This window comes from Mus musculus, chromosome 13 (genome assembly GCF_000001635.26).
Source record: "Mus musculus strain C57BL/6J chromosome 13, GRCm38.p6 C57BL/6J".
NCBI classification, from domain to species: Eukaryota; Metazoa; Chordata; class Mammalia; order Rodentia; family Muridae; genus Mus; species Mus musculus.
The window spans coordinates 22,874,162-22,886,129 of record NC_000079.6 but is presented as its reverse complement, the minus strand read 5'-3'; the positions used below and the strand labels follow the sequence as shown (position 1 = coordinate 22,886,129).

Sequence of the window (11,968 nt, the reverse complement as noted above, 5' to 3'; positions counted from 1 at the left end):
CACCTATTTAAACAGAAGTGCATCCTGTCTTTTAAATTAATTTCTGAAAGCAGTATCCAAGATAAAGTGGAAGACGAGTTGCCTCTCGCTCCTATGACAGTGCACTTCAGTAGAAGGAATCATTTATTGGAACATCAGAACCTGCTCTCAAATATGATTTGAAGTTTGGAAAAGGGAAGAGAAGACTAGAAAAGTAGGAATCTCCAGGAAAGCAATCACTAAACAAACAGAACAATGTCAATATTTTCTATGAGAATCTGAAGTTAATTGATAGCAGGATTTTTTTTTTACAGAGTCTAATTTCTGACTAAACAATTTTTATGTTAAATATGTTAATGAATGCTGATGTGCTTGGTATTAATACCTGGAGCATATTTCATTATGTGCAGATATTTAGGATGGAATTATGGTTTCCAGGAAGCATTGAAACAGGCAATACTTCTTTGTCAACGGAGCAATTAATAGGAATTGATTGACATTTTCAGAGTGAGGAGGCCACCTGGATCAGAAGCTGTAAACAAAGTTACCTTCCCATAGGTCACGTGTGAGATCATCAGGACACAGATATTTAAATAATCCTGTGAGTTTAGCAGGAAGGAGAGCAGGGAACAGAGGCACTCTAAGTACTCAGAACTCACTAGTCCATGGAGCTGCTGAAGCATCTGGACTCCTTTTACTTTAGAAAAGGTGCTCAAAGCTTACCATAAATCCCTAAGAAGTGAGAATGGAGCTCTATGACATAAAGAATAACATCCTTCCAAGGTCTAAGTTCTGGATGCACCTGGACAGATTTAGAACAAAGCAGCCTGTCTGACAAACAGGTCAGAGGAAAAGCAGGTTGCAGAACCAAGTGTCATAATTGCTGTTCAAAAGGCCCCACAGAGGTAAACGCAGGCATGACCTCTTAGATGTTGGAATCCCTGCTCACCACAATGAGATCCAAGTTACTGTGTTGCCTGGAGCTCGTACTGAGGACTCATACCTCAAAACTTTACTCATCTCATGGCAGCACACAACATGTCATTATTCTAATTCTCCTCTTCACCTTGTCACTGTCCCCTGGTCCAGAGCTGCTCCTTGCTCCATTAGATTCACTGAGGTCATTCACTGGAGTCACAGATGCCCTAAAGTCATCCATTGATATCACAGGTCTATGCTACCACCTCTCGTATTAAGCACCACGGGGTTGCACTAGAACACCTACACTGTCTGCCACCCTGAGGTAATATGTATTTTTTTTCAGCATATTTTTGATGATTCAACTTTAACAGTAGGTCCCTATCTTGAATAGTCATTCAATTTGACTTGATACTCAGGAATGAATATTTTTAAAAAATAACTATTGAAAATGTATATAGAGTGGAATCACAGGATGTTCAGTATAAAAATATTTAAATATTATAACGTAGAAATTGTAGTTATAATGCTTTGTAGTTAAATTCAAATCTAGAAATTGTTATACTGATCAAATTGAAAATAAAAAGATGACTAGGACTTTAAGAATTGGAAGGGCAACATGATAAAACAGAATAAGAAATAGGAAGAAATTTTGGTTTGGAGACACTTAGTATGCAATTCTGCTATGCTGAGAGTTAACATGGATAATTCAGGCATACATACAGACAAACAGAAACATACACACACAAACACACTTGAATAAGTCAATTTTGCTAGTGTAATGATAAAAATATTAAAACTTTGGGATTTGAATAACAGTTAAAAAACTGAAAGCACACCATAACCCAGAGTCTGAAGAAAAAAGGGGAAGATTCAGGGGCGTCATCTGCAACATTGCATGTCTACCACTGCCTCTCGAACAGCAGAAAATGATATTATGCAGATGTGCTGTCCAGATCGATGTCTATCTAGCATTACTAATGCTTTCTTATAAAACTCTTTGCATTCTAGATACACGTTTGTTTTATTTGCTTGTTTGTTTGTTTGTTTGTTTTCACCTAGGATGTAAAAATGGTTTTGAAGTTCATTAAGAAAATGCTTTTCCCATCCATGACTGTGGTTGGCATTCTGGGGAACATGTCTGTTTCAGTAAATTATATGTTCAGTTGGTGGGGAAGCCCTGAGAAAAAGCTCATACACGTTATTCTCATCCACTTGGCTTTTACAAACATCATACTTCTTCTTGCAAAGAGATTGCCAAAGACAAAAGCAGCTTTTGGTTTGAGAAACTTCCTAGATGACATAGGCTGTAAGACCATTGTTTACCTGGAGAGGATGGCCCGGGGCCTCTCCATCTGCACCAGCAGTCTCCTCACTGTGGTCCAGGCCATCACCATCAGTCCCAGAGCATCTGGATGGAGGAAGCTCAGGCCAAAGTCTGTATGGCACATCCTTCCATTCTTGTCATTCTTTTGGGTACTCAATGCTTCAATAAGTGTGAACCTAATCCATTCTACCACAAATACAAAACTGAATGTATCACAGCTTAGGAGTGATGAGAGCGATTGTTATTTTATGTTACCAAGTCAGAAAATAAAATGGATTTTTCTTCCTCTCATGGTCCTAAGGGATGCAGTGTTTCAGGGTGCCATGGGAGGGGCCAGTGGCTACATGGTATTTCTTCTCTACAAACACCATCAACATGTCCTCTACCTTCAGAACTCCAAGCTTCTCTACAGAACTCCCCCTGAGCTGAGAGCTGCTCAAAGTGTCCTCCTTCTCATGCTCTGTTTTGTTTTCTTCTACTGGATAGACTGTGCCTTTTCTCTAATTATAAATATATCTTTAATGGAAAATTCCTTGATAATAAACATTCAAGAATTTGTGACCCTTGGTTATGCAACTTTTAGCCCCCTGGTGCTGATTCACAGGGATGGAGTTCTGACTGGATTTTGGCATGTGCATTTAGGGAAACAGAAAATGTCGCTCATTTACCTGTTCAATAAGTGTTGGGAGAAGACTCTCAGTTCCTCAGTATTATGGGTAAGATCAGATCCCACCAAGAAGGTTAAGAATCTATTTATTCTCACTTTTCCTGGTGACTCAAGCCTTGAACTGAGAATTAATTACAAATTAACTCTGTAATCTTAGCAAATTACACCTAAAATAGAAACCTCATTCTCCACTTTGGTACTCTTTTGAATTTTAAAAAATTTTTTATGTTTGCATTCATTTATGGTGTATGGATAGTTAGCCTGCATTATGTCTGTGTAGCACATCCATGCTTACTGCCTATACAGGATGGAAGATAGTACCACATACCCTGTGACTGACTAAAGTTACAGGGATTGTTCTGAACCATAATGTGGTTGCTGTGAGTTGAACCTGGGTCCTCGGGAAGAGCAGCTAATTATCTTAATTATGACGCCATCTCTCCAGCACTACAAAAATGGTCCTAATTTTGTTTTTTTTTTAAACTGTTTTTACTACTACCATGACTGGAACCATGCAGAAGAATTGGGTAACTTTAACAATTTCATGGAGATATGGTCACATTAGTTTAAGAAATTCCATATCTTGTACCTGACATTGTGCTTGTTAAACATTAGTACCACAAGGTACACAATAAAATTTCCTTTAATATATCTATAGTCTTTATATATATTTTAAAATGTGTGTGTATATATATATATAATATTACGTACATATATATATATATATATATATATATACATGTGTGTATGCAGATATATGTGTGTGTGTATACACACACACATACATGTATGTATGAGAGACATGATGTTGGAACTCTGAGATGTGAAACAGTAACATCAGACGCCTGCTGTTGAAAGCGGTCCTGCGGCTCACATGGACCGGGGTAACTCCTGGGAGGCAAACTGGGGCCGAAAAGACAGAAACTAGGCGGTCAAGAGAAAAATGGAGCTAAGTCAAGATTCCTGATCAAAGTTCAAATGTTTAATAAAAATCTGCGTTTATAAAGGGGGCAAACCCATCCCCTGCCAAGACAAGTTTCTTGATGTCGTGATGCCAACTTGTCAGCACAGCCTTTTAGCAGTAAATCGCCAATTCACAGATTGCAGTTAACTCAGGAAAAATCTCAGAGGACCGATTCAGCCTCTCTGCAGGTGATAGGCAGTGCCACATCAAAGGAAACCAACTGAGTTGGAAGAGCTGCACGGCAGGTGGTCTTGCCTCAGTGGCCAGCTTTAGGCTGGAGGAAGTTACAGCCTGCCCCATTCTGAATTTGAAAATCGATTTAATCTCACAAAGACCAGTGACCCAGTTATTAACAAGGTTAAAGATATGAGTGAAGCCTGAGGTAACTCAAGAAGTGACTGCACAACTCCTGAAACAATGTAGTATCCATGACAACCAGGATCTGAGTGATTTCACTTCAGTCCTTGACAAACTTTGTAGAAAGAGGTTATTACAGATTCCATGTTCACAGATTTTCCTAATCCCATGGCAATACACAGTAGGAAATTGTTATCCTTAGTGTAATCTATTTTAGAAAGTATCCACACATATAGAACAAACCAAATCTTCCTTAGATGTCAGGAATCAAAACTCAGACCTCTTGTTTGAGTGCAACCCAATGTCTCAAAGGTATTCTCGAGGCTACGCGTACTAGATAACTTAGTTTCAAGAAGAGACTGTTTTAGACATCTCTGGGTGGTTCAGCTTTAATTATTGGACTGTAGATGGAAAAATATGGGGTTTAATATAATATTGAAGCCTAAAATGACATTTAATATTAAAGCATAGAATTAGTTTGAGGTTCAGGTATAACCCAGGAAATATTTAGGTTGTGAAACAAAGACACATAAATTGGAAGAGTAAAGGCAACCCTAGGAGTCCTTTTGCTTACAAAAGGGCAAAACAGCAGGGAAAACTGAATCAATGTAGTGGCCCAGTGAGATGTCTCAGCAAGGAAAGTACTTGATCCCTAACCTGGCAACCTGACTTCCATCCTGGAACCCTATGGTAGAAAGTCAGAACCAGTTCCTGGAAATTGTCCTCCAGCTTCCACATGCACACCACAGCAAATGTGTATGCCCAGACATATACACATACATGCATGTAAAATGAGTTAAAATTTAAAGATATAATATCAAAAACATAATAAAAGTTGAAGCACCTCTAATGCTTGATTTATTAAAACCCTTGAAGCAACAGGTTTCTCAAGTGTTTGTATATGTGTCATTGGTAAGAGACATGCATTTCCAAGTGTCTGTGCATAGGACATAGGTAAAATGCATCGATTTAGACCCTGGTGTTTGAAATTATAAGATGGGAATATGACAAAGTGAAATATGAAAGGAATGACTGAGTTAGAGAACAGTTAAATCCTATTCAACAATGCTGCGGTTACCATTGTCAAGATAACCAAGAGTTCAAACCATATAATTTTCCAAATTTGGAGCTCAAAATATGTGACTATAGAATTTAGATATTTGTTCTGTAACAGTAATGTGGTGGTTTGTATGAGAATGGCCCCCATAGGCTTTTATTTGAATGGTTAGTCATCAGGGAGGGACCAGAGGAAAGCAGTATTAGGAGCTGTGTCCTTGTTGGAGAACATATGTCACCAGGGGTGGTCTTGGAGGTTAAAAAGCCTACATATGGCCTGTTTTCTCTCTCTCTGTCTCTGTCTCTCTGTCTTTCTCTCTCTCTCTCTCTCTCTCTCTCTCTCTCTCTCTCTCTGTCTCTCTGTCTCTCTGTCTCTGTCTCTCTGTCTCTCTGTCTCTCTCTCTCTGTTTCTCTCTGTGTGTGTGTGTGTGTGTGTGTGTTTCTCTCTTCAGACCAGGTTGTAACTCTCAGCTACATTTCTTAATTCTTTTTATGAAATTGCTATCACCTGATGCCAAAATCACACAAAGATCTAACAAAAAAGAAAAGTAAAGACCAATAGCTCTGATGCTTTTGTACATAAAAGACCTTAAGATTCCACAGGGAAATGTTTATATCTGATAAATACATTCAGCAAAGTTGCAGCATCCAAAACTAACATACAAAAATTAGTGGCCTAAAAAAGAAAAACCTACTGAGAAAGAAATCAGGGAAATAGTACTTTTCTCAATAGCTTTTAAAACAACCCTGGGATAATTTTAAGTAAATGAACTAAAGTTTAAGACATTGAAGAAATACATTGAACCATATACCAGATGATGAAAAGTTTCTCCCCTGTGCAAGATTAATATTGTGAAAAGTGGGCATCACATCAAAACCAATTTACAGATTCCGTGCAATACTCACTCCTAAAAAGTTCAACATAATTCTTCACAGAAATAAAAAAAAAAGCACAAACTTCAAATTTTATATGAAAAAATTTAAAAAGCCAATCCTGAGTGATAAAAACACTGAAGGATATATCACCTATCCAGATTTCAAGTTGTATTGCCTAGCTATAGTAATAAAATGAAAGTGCTATTGCTGTAAAAACAGATATGGTGATCGATGAAATTGAACTGAAGATTCAGACATAAATCTACACACCTACAGGCAACTGGTTTTTGGTTTTTGATTTTTTTTTTTCTTTCTGAGAAAGCAGCCAAAAATACAGACTGGCGATAAGATAGTATCTTTAACAAATGATGCTAGTCAAATTGTATGGCTGCATGTAGAACAATGAAAGAGTATATGTGTGTGTGTGTGTGTGTGTGTGTGTGTGTGTGTGTGTTTTGCCCTACAAACCTCAATCATATCTGCCCCTAGAGGCATTGTGGATGTGGCTCTTGTTCACCAGTAGGTGGCAGAGAGGAGAAAGGCTGTCTAAGCTCAGTGTTCTGACCTATGACATCTTTAACATTTCCTGAAAGAAACAAGCCTGACACCACAACTAGCCTGATACCAGGGGACCCAGACTGAGAGCTAGCAAGAGAAGTCCTGACAGGCTCCCAGGATGAGAAGAAAGCCAGATACTAGAAGAATTCCTGTCTAGACACCTAGCCCTGGGTGGGTATGAGCCTAAGACAGACAGAAACTTGGGCTGGATGAGAGAGAACTGGGCCTAAGACAATTACCAAATTGGTACCATGGGGCCAGAACAAGGAGCTTGCCCAAGATGAACATTATTCTAGCACTGCCTAAGCCTGGGGGTTCAGGGCAAACCATCCTTGAGATGACTCATGACTGTCATCATAATGAATGAGTAGAGCGTAGCACTTCTGAGAGGACTCTTAAAACAACCCAATAATCAGAGACGCTCAACTCTGGGTGCCACTAAGAGGAGAAAGTAAGAGATGGAGAAAAGGAAGAGAAAGATAAACAGAAGAATGTGGGCTCAACAGCAGCAGCAGCAACAACAACATCAACAACAACAACAACTTCAAAATTAGAGAATCGAGGGTAGTATGAAAAAGCCTGATGTTAGTAACCAGTGATATGTCCTGGGACCATGGTGAGGTTCTGTGCTGACACTCACAGCTAAGTCTAGATGGATGTACTTGCAGTTGCAGGGGTCTGTTACCACCAACGACCTGGTAGATGTACCTGGTCTGGCCTTCTATTGGGGACATGTAGATGTCTGAGGGCTGTGCAGAACTGGCCCCACCCCTCAACTGGACATTGTGGGAGAGCTGTCCTTGAGGCATGAGAGACAGAAAGGTGACCTGGCCCCTGGCAGCAGTACTCCGGGAGAGGACCTTTCACATTGCAGGAGTTATTTGTGAGCCAGCTCCGAAGATGCAAATGTAGGAGAGCTGTTCCTACCACTCATCTCCCCGTGGTGGCATAGAGGAGGGAGAAATACCTTCTTCCCCCCTCCTCCCCTCACCACCTGAGCAGATGGAAGACCTTGCCCTCCGGTCATAAGAGCATTAGAACTGGCTCGACTCTTCACTAGCTGCAGCACTCAGAAGAGCAGACCCTGCACCTCAACTGGGCAGCACAGTAGAGCTGGCCTGGGATGTTGGGCTTATGGGTGAGCTGGCCCAGAAGGTATGAATGTGGGACAGCGGACCATGTCTCTTTTCTACTGTGCAGTGGCATCAACAAAGTAGAGATCCCTTCCCCTCCCTTTTGCCCTTGCCACCAGAGGCAGGAGAGAGTTGTCCCCAACAGGGTCATGAGAGCAGGAGAGCTGTCCCCACACCTCACATGCTGCAGCACTCCGGAGAGCAGGCCCTGTGTTTTGCCCAGTTCTTGAGACCCCCCCCCCCAAGAGACCACCATGGACCACAACTCTGATGCAAACACACAAAAGTCTTTTATTCGAGTTCAGACTAGGGCCACAATCCTCTCTGCACAACAGGTTAGGAATGTGACCCTCGAATCTAGAGGCTTAGGGCTTATATAAAATGTACAAGCTGGGGCTCTCAAGCCTTGGTGTTACATGATATACTCAGTGGTTTCTTTCCTAGAGCTCAAGGGTGTGGCCATATCACTCCAAGGACAGGTGACAGCAGCCTTCTGTTTTCTCCAAGGGCAGGAGATAGCAGTCTTTTTCAAGATTTCCCAAGGATAGAGAGGACAAGATGGAATCTGTCCTGCTGCTGCTTTTTAACTCTTCACCTGCATTTCACATAGGAAGCACAGTAGAGCTGACACTGGTTGTGGAGGTTGCACGTAAGTCAGCCTCAAGGGCATTAGGGATGGAGAGCCAGAGTGCTCACCAGCTCAGATACCTCTCAGACCCAGATCTAAGGCTTTTATTATATGCCCCAGTACAGGGGAATGCCAGGGCCAAAAAGGGGGAGTGGGTGGGTAGGGTAGTGGGGGGGGGGGAATGGGTATGGGGGACTTTTGGGATAGCATTGGAAGTGTAAATGAGGAAAATACCTAATAAAAAATTAAAAAAAAAAAAAAAAAGATGTCCCCACTAGTGCAATAGTGGTGCAACTGTTACTGGAATAAACAACCACTGTCTTACTGAAAAAAAAAAAAAAAAAGAAAGATTGATCTTAGCATCCTATTTGCACATAGTATCTGTTGGAAAGAGGACACCCACTTTTCTCTAACAAAACTTTTGGGCAGGCCCTATGTCCAGGAATAGTTATCTAACACAATGTGGACTCCATGGATTATTTTGTTTTTGTTTTATGGGCTTTTGTTTTGTTTTGTTTGAGGTTTTACCCCACTTTGATTTATTATTTGATTTCATTGACTTTCTTTTTTTTATCATTACTAAATAATATGCTTGAGAATTATTCAGAGAGTGATCCCTTTGGATTATGAAAGCAGTCCTATATTTGGGAGTACGTGGAGGGAAAGAGGCAAAGTGCAGTTAAGTCCAAAGGGTCAGCTCCCCTTAGGCACTGTTCACCACCTTTTTCCTTACTCACAGTGACCACAATTAAGATAAAAAATTTTCTGGACACAGCAAATGACAGAGCACCAGGGAGAAGGCAGAGCTGGCCTCAGAGATGGAGACAGAAGAGTTTTTTCCCCTGATGAAGCCAAACTCCTGGTGGTGACATCTTGACACCTTGCTTGATCACAAGGACTTGAGGTTGATAAACAGAGCCTGGCTGTGCTATGAGGACACCCATCCTGATCCCTGCACTGATTGCACAGGTAAGTGCTGCCATGTCACTGGGCATAGGGCTGTGATTGTCCTTTAAAAATACAAGATAACTGATGTACTAGAGCATCTGTCAAGTCTTCTCAGCATAGAGTTGATAGAAGCAGACTAACAGATAGCACAGTCCTGAGGTTCAGAGAAATTGAAGGACACAGATGTGTGACATGTGGGCAGCACTGAGCTGTAAAGAATCATAGCTGGAAATCAGATTACAAAGAGAACATTACATGTACCATTGTCACATTGCACATATCCTTGTCACAGGGTAAGTTCCAGTGTTTCATGGGCTTAGGATAAGCTGAAAATAATTCACAGATAAATTTGATAAACAGCATCAATTTGTAAAGTGAGGAAAACAAGTATGAATAAGATTCCCCACATGAAATGATTTATAATTTGTAAAATGGAAGCAAAACTAATACATTTATGTTTTATTCCTCATTAACTATAAACAGAAATAAAAAAAAATGGTTGTCATGTATAACAATACACAAATCAGGATTGCTTGTGTTTTATAGGATAGATCATTACTGATTAATACAATCAGTAGATTTGCTGAAACTTAGAAATCAAAATTATAGGATATTTTGGAGATGACTCCTTCAGTGCAGCATGTAGTAGGAAGCCCTTACTCCCGCAGCTTCTGCACAATCTGTCTGATTTGCCTCCAAAAACTGAGTACTATGGTCTGGGCTGTGTAACTTCATGTTTGAAGGCCAAAATAACAAAGCCTAAGCTGAGAGCTGAGACTTGATGAGTCCTTGGCAGAGTGTTTTCAGCGGATGGTCAGAAATAGCACATAAGTATTTCACATAAGTATTGGTGTAGGTAATTTTTAATATTATCCCACCGGCAAGGTGATAGAGAACAAAAATGATTCATACCATCCTACTAAAGTAAAGTATATGTACTGCCTGCTACCCTACCTAATTAATCTATGTGTTACTTATTGCCAAGTCCATTTCAGAGTTGGAAACAAAGAAAAGTCACATGACTTTCCTGGAAAAGAAACCACATTTAACCAAGTATTGTCCTTCTTTGGATTAGCTACAGTTCTTTATTAGTGCAGTGTGCTTCTCAAGGGATAAGTCTGTGCAGAACTGTGAAGAGAATCTGTGAAAGAAGGCATCTAAGGCAATGCATAAATATCATGGCTTGGAAACTGAATGAAGTCGTCCTTTGTTTGGATTTTTCATGGAAAAACATTTAGAGATGGAGGATATAATGAACTACCTTCTGTGACAGCTTAGAAAGCATGGGCATGGTGCTCATGTCCAATTGTCATCATAATCACCAAAAATCAGGCATCTGTAAGCAAAGAACTCTGTGCATTTGCATAATACACTGTTGCTTTCATTATGGAAAATCCACAGGCATGAACCATGCCATGTTTACTTCCTTGTGTTTCTCAAAAAGGTTTTCCTAGTTCTGAGCAGGAAGATAATTTAGAAGGACCTATCCAAAGAGTAATTTTCATTTCACTTACTGGTATTGGAGTTTTAGGGAATATCATCTTATTTGTGAGACATGTATATACTTTCATCATGAGTTGTGAGAACAAAAATATAGATGTTATTCTCATCCACTTGGTTGTCTCTTGTGAGGCTATGCCAGTGCCTTGCAAATACAGAAGTGGATTCTCACAGTCATCTATAGGATGGAACACAGGACCCCCAGTGGAGAAGCTAGAGAAAGTACCCAAGGCGCTCAAGGGGTCTGCAACCCTATAGGTGGAACAACAATAAGAAATAACCAGTGCTCCCCAGAGCTCATGTCTTTAGCTGCATATGTAGCAGAAGATGGCCTAGTCGGCCATCATTGGAAAGAGAGGCTCCTTGGTCTTGCAAACTGTATATGCCCCAGTACAGGGGAACATCAGGGCCAAGAAGTGGGAGTGAGTGGCTAGGGGAGCAGGGCGGGGGAGGGTATAGGGAACTTTTGGGATAGCATTTGAAATGCAAATGAAGAAAATATCTAATAAAAAATTGGAAAAAAAAGGAAAAAAAAAGAAAATGCAAATACTGAATGTTAGAGAGCAATCAGACCTTTGAAAGTATAAGGAGCTCCAATAGATAAACATATGAGAGAGACAACTGGTATTGGTACTCAGGAGCATAACACAAATATCATAGGACAAGTCATTGCTAGAAATCTCAAAATGGTTTAATTGAGAATTTGATCATTTCCAATGTAATTGTAAGTCTAGAAAATTCAGAGCTCAAAATATCAGATATATTGACTCTAGAGTATATCTTCACTTCTCTACAAAAAATATGACCAATAGGGTGGGCTAATGCCCAGGAATTATTATATTAATTTAATATTGACAGCATATTAGCTGCAAGAATTAATCCTGAGTTGAGGTTTCTGAAAGCCTTGCAGCTTATAATTATCCATCACAGACCATGCAATATGATGTTTCATCTCAAGAACATCACTTGTATGCCTTTAGATGTTCCTAGATTGCTCCTGACAGATATGAGTGATTGAGAAGAAGACCATTATAGGGACTGAATTTCCAAATTTATA

The 11,968-nt window shown here is 40.1% G+C and overlaps 1 protein-coding gene, 1 non-coding gene and 1 pseudogene across 3 annotated transcripts; all 3 read left to right on the top strand.

Annotated features, from left to right (window-relative positions):
* The first annotated feature begins 1,805 nt into the window (after positions 1-1,805).
* Positions 1,806-3,042, top strand: Vmn1r212 (vomeronasal 1 receptor 212). 2 transcript variants are annotated; one of them, XM_017315403.1, is made up of 2 exons: positions 1,806-1,915; positions 1,959-3,042. In XM_017315403.1, exons 1-2 carry the CDS (start codon positions 1,827-1,829, stop codon positions 3,040-3,042), a joined length of 1,173 nt encoding a protein of 390 aa, XP_017170892.1. In that variant the 5' UTR covers positions 1,806-1,826. The 2 variants fall into 2 exon arrangements, with proteins under 2 accessions (XP_017170892.1, NP_599002.1); NM_134241.1 differs by lacking the exon at positions 1,806-1,915 and having other exon boundaries at positions 1,969-3,042.
* Positions 3,043-6,622: 3,580 nt separating this feature from the next.
* Positions 6,623-6,753, top strand: Gm23774. The gene has a single exon (XR_003950764.1). It is a non-coding gene; the product is annotated as a small nucleolar RNA SNORA17 (small nucleolar RNA).
* On the top strand, positions 10,822-11,025 carry Vmn1r-ps116 (vomeronasal 1 receptor, pseudogene 116; annotated as a pseudogene).

Bases quoted from the DNA above. Each gene is read 5' to 3' on its own strand.
- Vmn1r212 (XM_017315403.1), top strand. From the start codon at position 1,827: ATGATATTATGCAGATGTGCTGTCCAGATCGATGTCTATCTAGCATTA. The intron at 1,916-1,958 runs TTTGTTTTATTT...TGTTTTCACCTA, and splicing joins CTTTGCATTCTAGATACACG to GGATGTAAAAATGGTTTTGA.